Raw genomic sequence first — 19478 nt, forward strand, 5'->3', positions numbered from 1 at the left:
TTATTAGGGTCCGCTGCTCATAAGGATCGATTAGTAACAATATGGCGGGCAGTCTAACACGAGAGGTGATAACTCTCCAATTTGGTCATTACTCCAACTTTGTCGGTACTCACTGGTGGAATATTCAAGAATCTAGCTTCTGCTATGACCCTAGTTCTTCATTTCAACAAGAAATTAACCACGATGTGTTGTTTAGGGAAGGTTTAACTTTACAGGGCGACCAAACTTACACTCCAAGGTTGTTGGTGTTCGATTTGAAAGGAAGTCTAAAAAATCTACCAAAATATGGAACTTTGTATCAGACTCCATCTGACGGCCACGAAACCTTGTGGGAAGGGGCAGTTTCTGTACATGAATCAGAACCAGAACCTAAAAATGAATTTCAAATGGACTTAGAAGCGGTACTGGAGTCTGAGAACGATCGCGAAACAGAAGTTTCTGTTGACAATAGAACGCTTGATCAGGATCCTGTCGATAAAAACCCAAGAGAAAAGTATTATGACCTGGATAAAAATGTCTCTGTGTGGTCAGACTTCTTAGGAACCTGCTTGCATCCGAAATCAATTCAGCTTGTGCGGGATTACCTGCATGGTGGAAGCACTAGTCCATTTGATGTGTTTGGATACGGACAGTCTGTAGCCAAAGATGAACACTTTTATGATGAGTTTGAAAGCAATCTTCATTTCTTTGTCGAGGAATGTGACAGTCTACAGGGATTCCAGGTTAGAATTATACCGCTTGGAAAAATGAATTTGTGGTGAGGTCCATAGAGTGTCTGGAAGCTATCAGACCAAAGTTTTGATCATTTCGCCATTTTGTTCACTTAGTGATTTTGTAAGTTGAGAGAGGTAGTTGTCTGTTTTCAAGTGATTCTTAACGCCTTATGGATTGTAATCCAGGTCTGTTTAACCTTAATCTGGGTCCTTGCTTCTCAGTGAGGAACAGAATTGATAATAGGAAAACAATCTACTGCCCATTTTCCCTCCCCCTAATATTTTCTTGCTTTTTTCAATTCCTTCCTTCTACCTCTCCCAACCCCTGCCCCCCTTGACCAGTGATCCGGCCTAATTGCACTTAGGAGCCTGGTGCTTGTCTAGCTTTTTGTGTGCTTAACTTTCATCTGTTATTAGTTCAGAAAACCTGTGCTACATATGCAATCAATTAGATATAAACTAATCATAGCTCAGCCATTCACACTTTCCTGTGCCTGAGGCCATCGATGTGTCTGTAGTTTAAGTTTTCTTTGGCTTCATGTGATATTTTCCTATGTTCTGATTGAGCATAGTGAAAACTATAGTGTTAGTTTTGCACTGCTTAACCCCTTAACCCCCAAGATCTGATTGTTAATTCTCTCCTGTATCTGCTACACATTTCCTTTTAAATTAGTTATGAGAAATTAGTTCTGATTACCTGTTTCCTGAAGAATGTATGGATATTGTAGGGAGAAGTTTTATGTTAATCACTTCTGGGAGTTAAAGGGTTAATGTGTAAGTGTCCAGCTTCAGTTATAGACACTTCTTTAAGGTCTCTGCAATGTCTGCTCAACTGATGTCAGTTTTATATTTTGTTCCTACAGATATTCTCTGATGTATATAATGGTTTTGGTGGCATAAGCAGCCAGCTACTTGAAGACCTAAGAGATGAGTATGGGAATAAATCGTTTCTTACATTTGGAGTTACACCAACTGAATTTCCCAAGGAAGCACATAAAGATGCTGTTCATAGAATCCTGAATTCAGCTCTGAGTTTTGGTCAGTTGGCATTAAACAGTGATCTGTTTGTACCTATGTCACTTGCTCAAGAGGTGTGGCCACACCTGGGACAAGCCAGGGATTTTCCTCTTTTAGATTACAAGGTGATTTAGTTTCCTTTTATGAGCATTATAGAACCAGTAATCATCTCATAAGCAATTGTTTGCTAAGGTATTTTTTTTGTTTTTCTTTCCCAGCCTGCTTTGTCATACCACACCAGTGCAGTGTTGGGAGCATGTGTGGACACAATCACTATGCCTTACCGGCTCCTCACACCTCAGGCAGTCAACATGAACAGCTTTGTAAATAGTGTGGCATTTGGAGAGAGAAAGATTGCCAGCCTCTCGTTGACTTTCCCTTTACCCATAGAAGATGCTATTCCTTTGTCGTCCCTTCTAGGCTCTACACTGAGTAGAAATGGAACAGAACTTTTTCAGTCAGTAACTCCTGGTATTTCACATTCTTCCTCTCTTATATCTCAGTCTTCAGTCATAAGAGGCATCCCTGCTTCTTTCACCCATACACCTCAACAAAACATCCAGTCCCAGAATTCTGTGTTGCATGAGAACCCATTTGAAGTTTGCACAACTGCTAGTGAAATGGTTCAAACATTTCTGCAAAATTTACACCCTCAGACTCAACCTGTGTGTTGGAATGTCAATCAAACTTGTATGGTCAAGCCTCCTTTTCCAAATATTTTCGGCTCAAGAGTAACCAATGATGGACTTGTTGTTGATGGATATACAAGACCAGAGAGTGTACGAGTGAGTCAGACAAGTGTTCTTAGTCGTCTCGAGACAAATTCCGGCATCGCTAGTATGCTTCTGTCATTGATTCAGTGGGCAAAAAGAGTAAATATCAGTAAGCATCATTTGTTTTTGGAATCAGGTACTGAAGAAGAAACATTTAAAGAAATGCTTGAAGATTTGACTAGTTTGTCTCAGCGTTACGTGAACCCGTGATACAGTAAAATAGAGAGTTCTTTAAAGAACAGATTCACTTCGTTGTAATAGCCCACGAAAATTTCGCCTGAAAATCCCAGGCAATCTCTCATCTCCTGGGTAAAATAACAAATAAAAGGAAGCGTTTCAATTAGTGCTAGAATCTTTTTATCTTTAAATTAAAGAAAGTTTCCTCTGTCTACGTATGTTACAATGAAGTGAAACCAAAATCTTTAGATTCAGTGACTGAAATTTCTCCTCGGTGAAATAATGCATCTTTCCCACGAAAATTGATAAGGCTTTTAGGAATTGGCAACGTCTCACGATTTTTACCTATAGGTCTCAGACTGCGATAGACGTTTGCTTCTGGTTGTTGTAATCTACATGAAACGACTTCCTAAGTTTGCGCACTATCTTACCGGTCGGCTGCGATGTACACCCTGTAGGAAAACTCCGGCTTTAAAACCACCTTATCCACTTTCTGTGTCTTCGACGGAAGAACAAATTAGTTTGAACTGTTTCTGCCAGTTAAAAGAATTGTTTTTCTGTGCGAATCAGTGTAGCAGACATCTCAATACTAAACGGAAAAAATGACGTTTGAATCGACGGATTGTACGCCACAAAGATCTACGTCAAGCGCGAGAAAAGAAATGCACGCGCGCGGTAGTTAGGGTCGCTTTACAAAATTCATTTAATCCATGATAAAGTGTTTTAATTTACAAATAAAAAAAAAGCTCGAGATACTAGTGCTGAGCCTTGATTTTGCCCCAACAGATGAATGTAAAGGTTTCACTTGCCATCCCATTCTCACGGTACTTATTTACAGAAAAATACCCGTAATTGGCGTGGTAATTTGTTATGTACTTAAGGAAAGTTTAGACTACGAGCAGTGCCATCTTTAAGGCGACGTCCGTCGGGGGAGTGAAAAAGAAGAAAAAAGAATAAAAAAACATTCAAGGAAAAAAAAAGATCTTATCGAACTGCGTGGAACTCTGGGAGGGCTGAATTCTTTAGACTCGCGCGACGGACCCGCCGAAAAGGAGGGACTGCTCGTAGTCTAAGAAGCGTTAAGTTTTCGGGTCGTTTGGAAGTACAAGTCCAGAAAATATAGCCAGAAATGTGATTTTTTTTGGCAAGAGTGTTGAAACATATCAGGTGGAACAGTGGATTCCGCCCAAATTGACTTACAATTAAATTTAATTCAACCAAGTTCAACCTCGTGGCAATGACCCTCAAAAGGTAACAACGAGACGGCTCATTACAAAGAAAATAAGATTACAGTCGGTATCGTGCGGGAAAACGCACGTATTCAGGGACCCGTTTCCCATTGGAAACCCTCTTGCCTAATGGGGCGACATCAACCATAAGTAAAGAGATTCACCGGTTATATTTTGCAAGAATGACTTTACTACAGATTTGTTTACTAAATTACAACAAAAGTTAATAAAAAAAGACTCGCAGGTTGATCATGGTTGCCTCACTTGTCTTCTTCTCAAAAGATAAAACTTAGTGTGCGGAAAATAAAATACCTCGAAATAATGTTCGTTTGTTGGCGTCTCTTTCCACTTATCACACACGGTTAGGAAAATTAATGCGCATAATAAATACCTATGCTTTAGAAGAAACACGTCCCGACACAGAAACCTGAAAAAGCTTTACGTATCGTAGGACGTTTCATTACAACCAAGAAGCGCGGTGCACTAAAAACCAGGCTCTACTATTTTGAATTCCACGCACAACAGTAACCTGAAAGGTTTTTCACTGGAGTCATGACGTGTAAGAGCCCTTAACTAGAACAAAACATTGCTTGGTGCAATGCCACTGGAAAGGTATGCTATTGAACCAAAATTCTTCTCTGTTCTAAACTCGAAAGCCGCAATGTGCAAAACTGATTGGCAAGTTGAGAACGTTTTTTTTCGCCTAATGGTTGTATATTGGGTAAAGAGGAAAACAAAACTCTGGAGGCATATAGACGATCTTAAGCTAGCACGCACTCTACCGCTTGGCGGTGAATCACGTTTGAAAAAAAAGGACTGAAATCAAGTCCTTTTGTGTGGGAGGAGGTCAGCTAAAAAATAAAGAACAACTACTAATACTGTGTACGATAACTGCGCTATTTCAAGAGAAATATCAAGATATTAAACGCCTGGGTAATGGCAGGGTGTTTCTCTCAAAGATAGTCGGTCGGTCTCTACTTTTGAATTTTGCCTTTTGTTAACTTTTCAGCGAATCAATCGTCGTCGTTCTCCTCCTGTCCTTCCGGTGATTTGGCGTGTCTCTGCATCGATTGAAGAGCCTTCTCTCTTAGCTTTCTCTCCAAGGTTTCTGTGTCATCTTCGTCCATGCTATCCGAGTGCTGTGAAAAAGGAAAAACAAATTTAGCATACGATTACTGGAGAACGATTAAAACAGTCATCAAACAGTTGAAGGCCATTCCCTCATTGTGTAGAACGTATCTTACGGTTAATCTGTTTACAACCTTAGAACCTTATAAACGACTATCCCAGAAAAAAAGGGCTCTGTCAGGGAAAACCTTCAGACAAACTAGACCCGAGAAATGCCCCTTTTATCAATTCTGACGGTCATCATGTACAAAAGAGTGCAAATTACGTGGACATGTGGGCGCAGGCAACACCCGCGCGCTAACTAGGACGTCGGTGAATACGATTCCCATTTGCAAAATGGAGCGGTTTTCGATGAAGTGTCATAAAGCCAAACTCAAAGGTATCACAACAACCGATGAGATGAAAGGGAAATACCCTTGGGAAATAACGAGAAATCAAAGTCAATCAAGCAAGCTGTCAAAAGCGCGGGACAACACGGGTGTCCAATTCGTGATTGGTTTAAGTTTTGCATCTGTTTGGTTGAGAGAGTGACACGAGTTTTTTTAGACCAATGACAGAGCGAAAAAAACCAAACCCGATGCAATATTCCGGTCTACTTTCGATACTCAATTGCAAAAAATTTCTCTTAAAGCGCAGCGTTAACACGTAAGTTACTACTAACCCCAGGTGACTTGTCCTTGTCTTTGTGTTTCTTGTGTTTTGAACGCTTATGTTTGTGTTTCGAGCTCCCATGTTTCTTGTGTTTCTTATGTTTCTTTTTCTTTTCACCTTTTGCTTCCTTTTCCTCTGGTTTCTCTTGTTCCTCAGCAGAGCTTTCCTGTTAAAGGTTACACAAACCAAGATTAACCCTTTAACTCCCAGAAGTGATTAACATGAAACTTCTCCAATAATATCCATATATTATCCGATACAAAATTCTCCAAACTTACATTATGAGAATCATCTTGAAGACAGTAAAGAGAATTAGTACTAAGATCTTGGGAGTTTAAAGGTTAAGATCGCCACATAACTGACACCGAATACTATGAGAGTATTTATAATACCTTAGCAGGAGCAGGAGGGGACTTGCTAGGAGACTTTCTCGGCGGCTCTTCTTCCGGCACTGAGGGGCTTTTTCGGGCCTTTCTTGCTGAGGGCTCGGGGGATTTTTCCTCACTAGAGGTCCTCTTGGCTGCCGCTTTCCGTTTGACCCGTTCACGTGATGGGGATGCCGAAGGATTCCTCTTGGTCGCGTGCGATTGCTGACGAGTTTCGGGTGAGGCAGGCGAGGATTGCTTGGCAGCGCGAGATCTAGGTTTGACTTCCCGTTCAGGAGAAGATGACGGCGATCTCCTTGAGGCGCGTGACTTTGAAGCCTTCGCGGGTGAGGGCTGGGGCGAGGCTGAAGCAGAACGCTTTGTACGAGATTTGGTTTTGGGGCCAGGCGAAGCAGAGGCACCTTGTGCTGATCTCCGACTTTTGGGCCTTAAAACAAATTAAATGTTGACTATCCTAAGGAAACCAGTTTTTTCATTTTCCACTAAGTTTCAATACAAAAAAAAATCACTGTTAATTAAGAAATAAGTAATTATGTAAAATGCAATGCACACACAATATACTTTCTGAACCATAAACAATGAAGTAAGAAAAGAGAAGATTTGATATCGGTAGGAGTTTTGTCAACCATTTATTACCGCGCTCAAAATAACAGCCTAAACATCTTACCTCTTGGGTGACATGGACGGCGACTTTCTTTCCCCTCGTTTCCTATCACGAGAATCTTCTCGAGGAGAAGCCGAACGTTTCCGATCCCGAGCATCCTCGCGAGGCGAGTTCGACCTTGATCGTTTTCTTCCCTCTCCTTTTCCTCGAATTGCGTCCCTTGGAGGAGACTTGACGGGAGACTCTCGAGTCTCACGCGTCTTTTTCTTAGCCGATGACGGCTCAGGGGAAGCAGACGAAGAAGATGATCGTTTATCTTGACGAGCTTTTAACTTCTTCGCTGAATCAGGTTCGGCCTGTGGCTTCTGTGGTGACACTGGCGAGCCTGAAGAAGACCGAGACCTCTCCGAGCGCTTTCGTCTCCGACCAGCTACTTTCTCTGGTTCTGGAGAGCGGCGACGCTCTTTTTGATCTTGTTCGTCGGCACGACGACGACCCGATGGTTGTGGCGATTCTGACCGACGAGTTACAGGAGGTGACGAACTTGACCGAAGGCGTCTTCGCAGTGGCGGGGACGGTATTCTTTCCTTTCTACGCTCTCTACTTCGTGGCGGCGATGGCTCAGGTCGTCGTCGCCTTTCCCTGGGAGATGGTGATTGCGAATGTTCTGCTTTTCTCCTCCTTCGAGGAGAAGAAGAACGTCTCTCTTGGCGCCGTCTTCGGGGAGAAGGCGAACGGGAAAACTCTCTTCTTTTTCGTCTGGGTGGGGAAGGCGAGCGTGAATCGTCTCTCCTTCTTCGTCTGGAGGAAAGTGACTCATCTCGGGGCTTTCTTCGCCGATCCCTTGGTGACTCACTTCGTTCTCGTTCCTTTCTCCGATCTTTAGAGGAGTCAGCTTTCTTCTTCCTCTCTGGCGACCACTCCCCTTCAGACGAGGATGGTGACGGCGAGTGTTTGCGGTAGCGGCGGCTTGTCGTTTTCTTGGATTTTGGTAAAGGCGGCGACTTCTCTTTCTCTTCCGTGACTTCTTTCTCTTGTTTGATCTGAGGGGGTGGTGGCGAGGCAGAGGATGACGAGGACGGGGAAGGCTGTTTGACCGGTGAATGAGGCTGTTCCTGCTTTTTGTAGGATGATCGATGATGCGTCGGTGGAGGGCTGGGAGTACCCTTTGATTTCGCTTTTTCCGGACTGGCCGACTTTTCCTTTGATTTAACTTTATTGTCTTCTTGCTGTTCTTCTTTTTCCTTCTCAACCTCCTTTTCCTTTTCTTTACCCTTTTCCATTTTCTCTGTTCGTGTTGTGTCGGCTCGAGGTGATTTTGAGCGTGAGCGTGACGATCGTGAGCTGAAACTTGCAGAACGTGACCGTGATGACGCTGACGCTGAGCGTGATCGGCGGCGAGGAGATGGAGATCGACGTGGCTTCCTGCGCGGTGAACGAGAGCGAGACCTAGAAACAATAATGCTTAGTTCGTTACACAATGATCCCCTTGGATATTTCAGAATTTGAGTTAGTTCAGACCCTTCCGCGTGCAATGGGACTTCTTAAAAAACAAAACAAAACAGCGACAACAAAAGACAGCTGTTAGAGTAGACTCAGTGCAAGAGTCTACCTCGTGAACCATATTCAAGCTCTCTTTATTCGCGTTCCATCCGAAGCTGAAATGATATCATCCAAGAGGCTCGAGTTCTTTTCTAATACATAATCGTTATCTTTGAGGAAATAAAGTTAATTCCACAGTACGAAGCGCTTATCTGTCGAATGACTTTAATACAACGAAAACTGGAATAAAATACCAAAACCAAACCGGGAAAAGATAAATACAAAGGAACCAATTGATTCAAAGTTAAATCTCAACGGCCTCAAGTGTTCGAGATGCAGTAAGTATTATTTGCGCAGTCGATTAGAAGAGAGACTTGCACGAATTCTCTTAACCAATCAAAGAGAGCGGTAAAGAAACTGCTCTAAATGTGATCAAAATCGAACTTAACTATCATGTACCTTCTACGTGGTGGTGATCTTCCCCTTCTAGGTGGCGACCACCTCCTTGGGGAAGGCGTTCTACGGCGTCTGCGAGGTGACCATCGACCTCTGTTGTACGAAGAAACACGACGGGGCGAGCGAGAACGAGACCTTCTCCGCCTTTCCCGACTGCGTGATCGTGATCTTGAGTACGACCGGGAACGTGACCGAGAAGCTGAGGACTTGGACCGACTACGCTTACGTCCTTTCTTGTCTCTTGACCGTGTTCTGTCTCTTCTGTCTCTTGAGCGAGAACGTGAACGTGATCGAGAGCGTGATCCTGAACGTGACCGCGAACGTGAACTAGAGTTTCCTCTTCTGAAAATTTCATAAACGATAGACATCAAAGGTTGAACCCTGAATATTTGAATTTCTAAATCTGTAAACCTTGTTCACCTTATCGTCGCCTATATCATCGCTTCTCATTCCTTTTCTTTTTTTCAGACACTTTTAACATTTACTTGAGTTATATCTTAACAAAGTATCCTTCCTGAGTTTCTTTTCCTGTTTATCTGTCTTCTTCATTGAGATGTAAATTTGCCGTGGAATATGATGCGTCGGTGGGAGAGTATAACAGGGTAATTTTGTATTAACAACTGAGTTGATAACGTAAATTGGCCACTGTAAGGACGCTCTGACGAAGAGTTAACGCTCGAAACGTTGGCTTAGCCCTCTTTACGGTGGCCAATTTACGTTATTACCTCAGCTGATAATACTAAATTGCCCAATAATGAAAAACATAATTAATAAAACTTGTTAGTAAGTTATACAACTTACTTCATATCTTTGTTTTCAGCAGCCTCTGCAGAAGCAAAACAAACAAGATAATGACAAGTTTTAAGAAATAGTAAAGGAAACAAATCAAGCCAACATATCCTTTTGGGGACATTTGTGTTATGAAGAAACAGTTTTTTATTAATTTTTGCTGAAATCATTATTATCATAATAATCAATATTAGTAATCTCATAATAACTACATCATCATCATTTGGAAGTCAGTGACTCCGGCGTCCAAGAATTTGCGTATTTGCGCACATGTTACTCAAAGGGGCTTGTCTGAAGGGACAGAAACAAAGATGAAAAAAAAAGAGTTTTGTGGTCTTTCATCTTCTGTGACGAGGAGTATTCAAGCAGACAAAACCTTATTAGGCCTGCTTCACCTGCAGAGAGGCAATTTCTTTATCTACGACTGTTCAGAGCAAAAATTTCAATTTGCACTACGACTAGAAATGGTACTCAAAATTGCTGAACTTTAACGCTACTAAAAGTTTAGAATGTAGTTTAAGAAACACTGTTATAATGTCATAACTTGCACCTACCTTTCTTGGCCTTTTCAGCTCTTTCAATTTCATTTTGCTGTGGAGAGTAACAGAGAGAGAAAAGAAAATTCACTTTGGGCCTGATATATTTTCTTTTCCTGGAGAGTTTTGATGGTTTTAATGGTTGATGCATAATGGGAAAAACCATAGATTACTTAATATAGAGAACAGAAACAGTTTTAATTTTGCTCAGTGGACACAGCAGCCAGATGCCACTTCTTTTCTAGATTGTAACTACCTGTTAAACTGCTTTTCCATGAGCACTGGCCCATTACATTTCACTGTCAATTGAAAAGTTTAAAAAAAAACATTTTTCATATCTAAATGCATCGTGTTGATACAATAGAGAGACAAAACAAAAATAATGCTACCTCAAATAAAAAAATCAAAACCTCTCTGACATGTACATGAAAAAAATGCCGAATTAAATACACAACCAGTACATATTTTCTCATTTAAGTAAAATTAAGATGAAGGAAAAAGATAAAAATATTTAGAAACAACTAGCAACACAAGCACATATTTAGCTAAATACTTTTCTGACATCCTCTATCCTTTTACCTTGCTCTTCCCTTCCCAATCTACCCCTCCCCAAACTCTTTTTTTGTTACAGTGCAAAGGTAAACGTGGGTGGAAAGAACAAGAGATCGAATGCAGAGGTTAAGAGAAGTATTTCTTCACATTTACAGTAAAAACACAACTTATTTTCTTTTATAAACAGGCTTTAGGTTCAAGCTAACTGGTGTTTGTATAAATATTCTATGGTTTTAACAACCCCAAATCAGACTCATCTTTGACACAGAAATGATGGTGAACATCTAAGGCAAAGTAACTTAGCATGGAGAGTGAACACACCACCAGTTTTGTGATGGGGTAAATTTTCTTAGGCAAGCTGATTTTCACAATCATTTGTTGCTGCATGACTAAATCACAATCCCAACCATACTTAGTCATGCAATTTATTGCTTGATTCGACATCTCTGAAACGATATGAAAATCTCCTGCAAAAAGGGGTCCACCTTTACATGCAAGTACAAGTAACAATAGAAGTGAGACATGGCATTTGTAGACCTTTAGCACATGTGAATTAATTTTACAGTGTAGAATCGGGATAACAGTACTTTAACATGTATATCACTCTTTGAGTGAATTTTACAGAAAGCATGGGTCTTCCTTGAAGAATCAGTTATAATGATAACAACATGTTAGTACATGATAATCTAAACAATAATGATGAGAGGAAGAAAAGGTGTTATGTAAGGTTGGAAAAAAGAGTGTTAATGCAAGTATTATCACATCAGAGGGACTATTGCAAAAGATTTTTGACTTTGTGGCATGGCTAGATGACTGTGTTGTTTTCTTAGACAAGCAACTAAGCCTCAGTGCCTCTCTTCACTTGAGACTGTGAAGGATGTCAAAAAACTGTTGGGGAAAACTTGATGTACTGCTTGAGTTGTATGGAATGGATTAGGACCATATCCAAGGGGAGTGGCAATACAAATGAAGATATATACCTTAATGAGCTTTTTGTTAGGAACAGAACTGTCTCCTTCTGTATCATCAGATTTAAGAAGCTCTTTCACCAAACGTGTGATTGATTTGGCAAGCTTCTCGTCTCCTTCCTCTACAAGATGTAAGTGATCTTTAAAGTAGAGATTTTTGTCAAGTTCACCTCCTCTGACAGTCCAGCCCTTCTCTGGTGGTAAGAAATACACATTCTCATTCTGCAGCTCTTCTGAATAGCTTATATACTGAAACAGTTCCTCATTGACATCATCAACCTTGTTGCGCCTTGAGCTGGGGTATAAATCCCTGGGAAGGATTCCACACACAATGATGTTCACATTGGGCTTTTTGTTCCGAATGAAGTCAACAATGGCCAATATACCTTGGGCAATTTCACTTGAACTGTTTTTGTCTATGTTGTTGGTGCCACAAAGTACAACAATTATTTTAGGGTCACACTCAAGTTCCCCATTCTGGAGTCGCCAAAGAACATGCTGAGTTTTGTCACCACCAATACCAAAGTTCAGTGCTTTCAGCGGGGCAAAGTACTTTCTCCAGATTTTTGGATAACGACTCAATCCTTTGATGATAGAGTCCCCGGTCAAGACAACATTGATGTCAGGGGTTGCTGCGAGGGCAACATTCTGCTGATGCTCTTTATCCCATCCAGGTTTATCTCTGTCAACTGGCTGGGCAGCTGAGGACATGAGCCGAGACCTCCATTTTGGTTGGAGGAGTTTACTGGGTGACTTCACCTCTGCATCTTTTTCCTTTTTCACTTCCACAACTGATGTAAGGTCAGACGTATCTACTCTTGTGTCTGACCCACTCTTTTTCCTGGAGGCCCTCTCATCATCACTCTCACCACTGTCAGAATGAGCAGAGTCTTGCCTGGACTTCTTGTACTCTCTTTTTGGGTTGTTCTGTGTTGAAATAAATAACATAATTTGTAACTCTAACACAAAAAATCTCAATTTCAAAGTTAGCTTACCTTAGTAAAGTTTGTAAAATAAAAAGTAAATAGAAAATGAAATAGCAACATAGAAATTCAAATAACCAAAACTTATCCATGACAACTTATATTATAATATTCTTACCTGAAGATACTTAAATAGAGTATTTCTAGTCTGCTGTGAATAAAAGAAGCCATGCTCAACTTCAACCACAAAGCCAGCACATTGCAGTTACAATTTCATCTCGCAGGACATGTTCATGAGACAAATTGCCTGATACATTGCTAAGTTGTCTTTATATTGAATAGGTCACTTTAAGCTACAATGTATTGGGAGTATTTGGAGCCTAATAACTAGTCTGAATGTGAATGCTGACAGGTATAAGTACTTTTTTCATTCATCCCAATGGAGAAGTTTGTCACAAACGAATGCTGAATTAGGTGTATTACTGAGTATAGCCTAGCTTACAATCATGATCTCTGTAGCTCACTTAGAACATCTAACAATGATATAAAAACTGGCTGAAATTCTTTTACATCTTGAGGAACTACTAATTTTTTTCCCAGTGCTTGTTCAGAATATAAACATCCTCCTTTAATGCACCTTGAACTACATACAAATGGACTGGGTTACATCTCAAACTATAGAACACATACACACCAAAGTAATAGTGCATATGTAGCTCTTTACATCAGGGCAAAAATCAAATATTACTGAAGTAGATGCAGAAGCAGCTCACTTATGTTTCTACCTTAAGAGGCATTAGCCAGCCACCAATGTCCAGCAAGAGTAACATACACTACACTTGGAGAGAAATGCTATTCTAAGAAACATTTCTTTTCATTCAGAGGATGTGTTAAACCTCTCCAGAAGACCTCTTTCCATGAATTTAATTGAGAATCTCTCTTTTGAAGTATCCCTGTTCAGGAGACAACTCTCTTGGTCCTGAGAGTGGTAGTGCTGTATCATTGTTGTATATTGAGCTTGTGTTGTCAACTTCCATTTCAAACTCTTACAATATGTTCTGATTGCAACTTCACCTTCCTCTATCTCACAACCAGGCACTTCCAACATTGTAGATCCTTGAAGCATGCATTGCATATGGCCTTGTTCACCGACAAGTTCTTCCAAACTTAGTTGAAGTAATCATGTGTAAAATTGGCAGTGGCTGGGGTTAGAATCAACCAGTGGAAAACAGATTTTTATTTTTCCCATAATGGTGACAAATATGAAACATCTTTCTTGATTTTATTATTATGATCAGTTGTTCATTCCAGGGAAGATGTTGTTTACAATTAGAGAAATTCATTTCATGAAGCACCTACTCAGAAATGCATTTTCCTGACATTTCTGACAAACACCAGTGTACAAAAAGTGTTACCTAACATGAGTGAATGCATAATTTTCTATAGCATACAAGTTATACCCATTTTTATCAATTTTGTTCCTTTTTATTCTTATTATTATTACTATTTTTAACAAAGCCTTTTCTATTCAAAGATGATGTGGTCTGTCACAATATTTGGAATTACTTTTGTGACCTACCACCCTTAACTTGTCAGAGACAATAATGCTAGTTAATTAAACTAAGAAAATGAAAAAAAAAAAAAAAAAGGCAATTGTAAAAATTGATAGAAACAAGGACAGTTAAAGGTGGAGATGGTTAAAAAATGAACTTGAAAGATAATAGCTACATTTTCAAGAGGCTCAAATAGTAACACAGTGACTAGACCAGAACATGTTAGTCGCACTGGTGCCAGCATCAGTTGCAATCTCAAGCCCTGCTTACAATCTCAATTTTTCTAACCACCTTGGTTCATCAAGAACAGGGTATAGAATGTGTGAAACCTGTGAACACATGTAATATGATTACCTGACGTGTCAATCTACTGCATCTGAACAATGAGAGCCTCCACAAGATTCTTCCAATTCTTGTTAACAGTTCTCTATCACTATGGTTAATCAATTGTAAAAAGAAATTAAGAAATGCTCACTTCTTTCCCTGCTAGTTGCTCTGCCAGTTCTTTAGCTTTCCGAAATTCCTCTGTAATGTCAGCAGATGCAGGTGCAGATCCATTTTCATTGCCTACATTATCATCTGTTGCTGTGCTGTCTGGCTCTGTTTGCTGCTGATCTCCTTGATATCTCTGAAGGTTAGCTTGGATACGCTCTTGTTCCAGCTATCAAGAGAAGAAGACAACAGCCATAATTATCAAAAATGCAAATAAACATTTATTCATAACAACTTTATTTAAATAATAACATATAACATATTATTATTAAAAAAGGGTTATAGAAGGGAGGAACTTAATCCTCATTGTAAACTATATCCCAGATATAAAAATTTAATACTATGCAATATACATATACATACTGAAACATTTTACACACAAGCATATATCTATATCAATATAAGATCTAAATAAAGAAGACATATCTAAGATAAAAATTTTGTTTAAAATGATAATTAAATAATGTATAATACATAGAATAATTTAATTTTGTAATTACAGGCCTAGTTAAATAATGTTGATTTTAGTGCTTTCTTAAAAGCATTCATTGAGTCAAATTCAACTACTGATGATGGTAAACTGTTCCATGTGTCAATATATCTGTGCCAAAAATACTTAGAGATATCTGTAGAGCAAAATGGTTTATATAGTTTAAACTGATGACTTTTTCTTGATTGCCTGTTACTTAAGGATATCTAATCATTAGTGTTTACAGAAGAGTATTCTTTAATGAACTTAAAAAGCTGAAACAAACTAAGAAACTCTCTGTGCTGAACTAGTGTCGCTAGTTTCAAGGATTTCAGTTGGTCTTTATATGGAGAGAGAGAGAGCTCTAATTCACAGGAAAAGAACACTGAATCAAAGAGCTCAAAACAGTAATCAGGTTTTTATCAGGCTTGAATATGATTTATGGATTAAGGAGGTAAGTTTCTAAAGAGACTGTGATACTACATTGGTGGAGGGTGTTACAAGATAATTTGGGTTTTATCAACTGAGTTGATAATGTAAATTGGCAATCTGCTGTTAAGAGTTTGTAAAGTTGACATTTTGAGCATTAGCCCTTTGTCAGGGCACTCTAACAAAGGGGTAATGCTCTGAAGCAAAGCAAATATATTTGCCAACTACTAGGGACACACAATTGAATATTGCTCTCAGTGAAGATAGTCATGAGAGCAAAGTTAAAACAAAAATAACCCAGCCCAAGAGTAAAAATATCAATCTACAATTTGGATTCCAAATGCCCCAAGAATCATTCTTTATTGAGTATCCTAACAATTCCTCTTCCAACAGAGAATTCAAACCTTTCTTTGCTTGATTTCCTCTTTCTTTTTTTCCATAAATTCAGAAGGAATACCACCAATATTTTCTTGTGCACTTAAAAGAAGAGTCCATAACTCCTTCATAAATTCACGGGCATTTTTGGATTGCAAAAAGCCAGTAATATTTATTTGCATGAACTTTGGATCTGGACTCTGAAAAAACAAATACATAAAAAATAAATAGGTAATACTTTAAAATCCCAATGTTTTTCTCACAGCTGAAATCACAGTTTTGTAAATAAAGAAAGGCAGTTGTAATATATAATTGGAAAGGGAAGAAACAGTAACTGATTAGTGAGTAAAACAATAGCTTAATACCAGTATGAAAAAACCCTATCATTGTACCAAATACATGTTCAAAAATGCTGTATAATCCTGCACAGTTTACATTTTTCCTGCAAGATTTCAATTTAATTTTCCCATACCCTGTCAAAAGACTGTAAAATGCAGTCACCTCTGGAAGGTTTCAACTACAATAATTCGACAAGGGAGACTTGGTATCCTGGTTAAGAGGTTGCTTCCTGGGTTCTCTACTTGTATTCTATGTTGTTCTTTACCTATTTCTATTAGAATGTCACTCTGTAAGGCCCCCTGAGTGAAACTCAAAGCTCAAAAGAAAGTGACTGTAAAATGAGTAATCATTATTTCACCTTTTCTGATTCTAGCATGTTAAAGACATACTGCATAACCACATCATCTTCAGCTCCAAGTATATCAATCAACTTCTTTGTTATCCAAGGTTTTATTATATCAAGGTTGACCTTTTCCATGTCCACCTGACACACAAAAATTCAGAAGAGAAAAGACATGTTAACGAAAGGGCAAGGCTCTCTATTATTTCTACCATGTTGTGACAGTTACTTGAAGGCTGTATAACACAATTCATGGAATACATTTTCATTGATCTATCCATGATGGTTAAAAACTAGTTTACCAAAATTGGATTGCCATTCACCTACAGGATAGCACTATCTACCCTTAAAAAAACAAGGGCCTGAACTAGAATCTTAGCCCTTTCACCAATGAGAGTGAGAAGCTTAGATCTAATTTCTTGCAACAGCATCACACCTGAATCAGATATCAAGGTCATGAGAGTAAAGGAAACAATAACAATGGTTGGTAAAGAAGCTCTTACTAAAGCAAATAATCCTTGTAAGTACCATGGGAAAAATATAGAGGATGGTAAGGAGAACTTGGAGAACTTGCAAACTGATGTTATGGTGTAAATGAGTATTGTTCATTTTGCCTACATGACAATAATACAAACGGCCTTTATTGCCGTCTTGGTCTATCAAGTATGCTCAAAGCTATAAGTCAAAGAAACATTTGAAAATAAAGAACTCTTTCTGTACAGTGCCTCAATGATGTGGCCCATAGTGGCAGCTTAAGACTTTACGTCCTTGGTATACTCATTAAGGTCACTCCTTAATGATAATTTTCGAGCCAAAAATAAAAAGTATTGATGTATCGTACTAAATTTAAAAGTTTTTTCGATGAAAAATACGTAAATTGTTAACATTTTCAATTTCCTTAGTCAACTAATTTAAGCTTCCCCTAGGCTCATAAACACAATAGCGTTTGCACGTGAACATGATAACACAATTTTGCTGCATGCATGTTAATACTGCATGTGTCCATATTGACTGAAAAATTTCGTAAGTCTTCGAAGTACCTTAAGTATGTAGTACTCGTGAAATATGTTACAGTTACCCATGTAGTTTGAAAGAGAAAATCAAACGCCAACAAAGCACTGGCTTACCTTTTTGTTGAGAACGTCGTCAAATCGCATTGATTTCAACAACTTCTTTTGCTTGTCAAGAAATCGATTGTCCTGTTCTGCACTCGTACCCTGTAGAAAAGGGAAACCTCTAGAATTTTAGCTAACCAAACCCTCAAAAACAGCGAGTGAAAGCTTAGATATCAAGCTTAGTTTTTGCTCACCCGAAAGAAACCAGCGTCCGCCATCTTGAAAGCCGCCTGGTCTGGTCTGATCACATGGCTTTGTTCGTTCGGCAAATCAATGGCCTATCGGAAAGTGTCATCGATGCGAGGCTCTAATACACATGTGGGAAGTAAGATGGCGGACGTTGAGAGACTTGAGTTGGAAGAGCGGTTAGCGAGCCATTCCGCTTATTTCAATTCCCTGATCGAGTTGATACCAGTGAAATATTACCTACCTATTGATGAAGAAGAGAAAGCAAACAAGTTTTATAAAAATCGTTCGAGGAAAGCACCTAAACAGACTATTAAAGAGGCATCAAGGAAAGCCAAACGTGCAAGACTCGATCCGAACCAGCATAAAACAATTCAAGAAATACAAAAAGAGGCTGAGGGAAATGCTTCCACCGGAAATCAAATTGATCTAAACGATGAAGAAAAAATAGAGAGTCCTAACTTTAGTGTCGAAAGGGTGGAAAGCAAAAGTCTGGAGGACCTAAGATCTCGCCTGCATGCGAGAATAGAAGGCTTGCAAAGAAAACGTAACGCAGGAAGTGGGAGGCCAGATGGCTTACAACAACCACGTGCGAAGAAATCGAAGAAAGAAGTAAAAGAAAAAAATAAGCAGAAATTGGCTGCTACCTTTAAGGAATCGAAAGGAAGTAGACAAAACGATTCTTTACCCAGCCAGAAAATATTAAACGAAAGTGGAGATGTTGTTTTTAGTAAATTTGATTTCTTGGAAGCTAAGAAAGAACCAAGACCTGGGATGAAAAAGAAAAATTACGAAAAACTGCTCGCTAAAGCTGAAGCTCGAAAGAAAAAGCTGGAATCTTTGAGAAAAGAGGATTTGTCGAAAGCTAAAGAATTAATGGATAAACTTTCTTGGAGTCAGGCGATTGAAAAAGCTGAGGGTATAAAACAACACGATGACCCTAAACTTTTAAAGAAGGCGATGAAAAAAAGAGATAAGGCGAAAACAAAAAGTAAAAAGCAGTGGGAAGAACGGATTGGTTATCAAAAGAAAATGGCAGAGGAGAAACAAAAACAAAGACGAAAAAACATTAAAGAAAGGATTGAAGCCAAGAAAGGAAAAAAATCTGGCAAAGGAAAGAAAAAGCACAGACCAGGATTCTAGTGGTTATGATGAAATATTTTTGAGACCAACACAGCAATAACAAGCAATTTAAAGAATAGTAGATAAGTGAACTTGACCCTTCAAGGCATAACGTTTGAAATTTTCACGACTAGGATTCAGTACCAAAGGGTGTACACGAGAACAAGGACAAGCTCAGGGCAAGTCTAACCTGAGGGTCTCCTCAAAGCATGATAAACAAGGAAAGTCATTGTCCTCTTTGTACTAAGACTTGTGATTCATTCTCTGGATTAGAGCTGTCTACTTGAAGAAGTATTACATGTCCAAGAAACTTATCTTCATTTATAAAACTAAGAACCAAATTTGTGCAGTGCTCACGAGGTCTTCCTTCAAAGTAGGAAAAAGGAGATAAGAAAAATGTGAAAAATGTGATGCAGTGACAAGTGTCCTTACATCCATAATGAGCCATTAACATTCAAAAGGTCTGGTCTTATCTTTTCCCTTTTTAGTTCTATTAAATTATGACATATAAAGAAAGAAAGCTCAGATTTTTCATAAGGTGTAAGGAATCTAGGCTTGAGCTGGCTCTCTTCCCTCTTTCTTTTTTTGAGTCTAAATTACAAATTTAACAACAA

General features: G+C 39.1%; 3 protein-coding genes across 4 annotated transcripts; 2 read left to right on the forward strand and 1 right to left on the reverse strand.

Moving 5' to 3' along the window:
* Window positions 1-26: 26 nt before the first annotated feature.
* Window positions 27-3535, forward strand: LOC131779787 (protein misato homolog 1). The gene is made up of 3 exons (XM_059096385.2): window positions 27-722; window positions 1577-1855; window positions 1949-3535. The coding sequence occupies exons 1-3, from the start codon at window positions 42-44 to the stop codon at window positions 2711-2713; spliced, it is 1725 nt and encodes a 574-aa protein (XP_058952368.2). The 5' UTR covers window positions 27-41; the 3' UTR covers window positions 2714-3535.
* A 541-nt stretch (window positions 3536-4076) lies between these two features.
* On the reverse strand, window positions 4077-17814 carry LOC131780484 (serine/arginine repetitive matrix protein 1). 2 transcript variants are annotated; one of them, XM_059097091.2, is made up of 13 exons: window positions 17751-17814; window positions 17569-17658; window positions 16460-16585; window positions 15792-15962; window positions 14473-14658; window positions 11534-12448; window positions 10020-10056; window positions 9478-9502; window positions 8680-9018; window positions 6742-8127; window positions 6081-6501; window positions 5699-5854; window positions 4077-5048 (listed from the first exon to the last, which is right to left on the reverse strand). In XM_059097091.2, the coding sequence occupies exons 1-13, from the start codon at window positions 17772-17774 to the stop codon at window positions 4923-4925; spliced, it is 4002 nt and encodes a 1333-aa protein (XP_058953074.2). In that variant the 5' UTR covers window positions 17775-17814; the 3' UTR covers window positions 4077-4922. The 2 variants fall into 2 exon arrangements, with proteins under 2 accessions (XP_058953074.2, XP_058953079.2); XM_059097096.2 differs by lacking the exon at window positions 11534-12448.
* A 72-nt stretch (window positions 17815-17886) lies between these two features.
* LOC131780519 (surfeit locus protein 6 homolog) lies at window positions 17887-19458 on the forward strand. The gene has a single exon (XM_059097119.2). It carries the CDS (start codon window positions 17887-17889, stop codon window positions 18883-18885), a length of 999 nt encoding a protein of 332 aa, XP_058953102.2. The 3' UTR covers window positions 18886-19458.
* Window positions 19459-19478: the final 20 nt, after the last annotated feature.

This window comes from Pocillopora verrucosa, chromosome 9, assembly GCF_036669915.1.
Source record: "Pocillopora verrucosa isolate sample1 chromosome 9, ASM3666991v2, whole genome shotgun sequence".
Taxonomy (NCBI): Eukaryota; Metazoa; Cnidaria; class Anthozoa; order Scleractinia; family Pocilloporidae; genus Pocillopora; species Pocillopora verrucosa.

Coding starts and splice junctions, on each gene's coding strand:
- LOC131779787 (XM_059096385.2), top strand. CDS start 42: ATGGCGGGCAGTCTAACACGAGAGGTGATAACTCTCCAATTTGGTCAT. Junction 723..1,576: donor ACAGTCTACAGGGATTCCAG/GTTAGAATTATA, acceptor TTGTTCCTACAG/ATATTCTCTGATGTATATAA. Junction 1,856..1,948: donor TTCCTCTTTTAGATTACAAG/GTGATTTAGTTT, acceptor TTTCTTTCCCAG/CCTGCTTTGTCATACCACAC.
- LOC131780484 (XM_059097091.2), bottom strand. CDS start 17,774: ATGGCGGACGCTGGTTTCTTTCGG. Junction 9,019..9,477: donor GCTGAAAACAAAGATATGAA/GTAAGTTGTATA, acceptor TGAAATTTTCAG/AAGAGGAAACTCTAGTTCAC. Junction 5,049..5,698: donor ACAAGGACAAGTCACCTGGG/GTTAGTAGTAAC, acceptor CCTTTTTCACAG/CACTCGGATAGCATGGACGA.
- LOC131780519 (XM_059097119.2), top strand. CDS start 17,887: ATGGCGGACGTTGAGAGACTTGAGTTGGAAGAGCGGTTAGCGAGCCAT.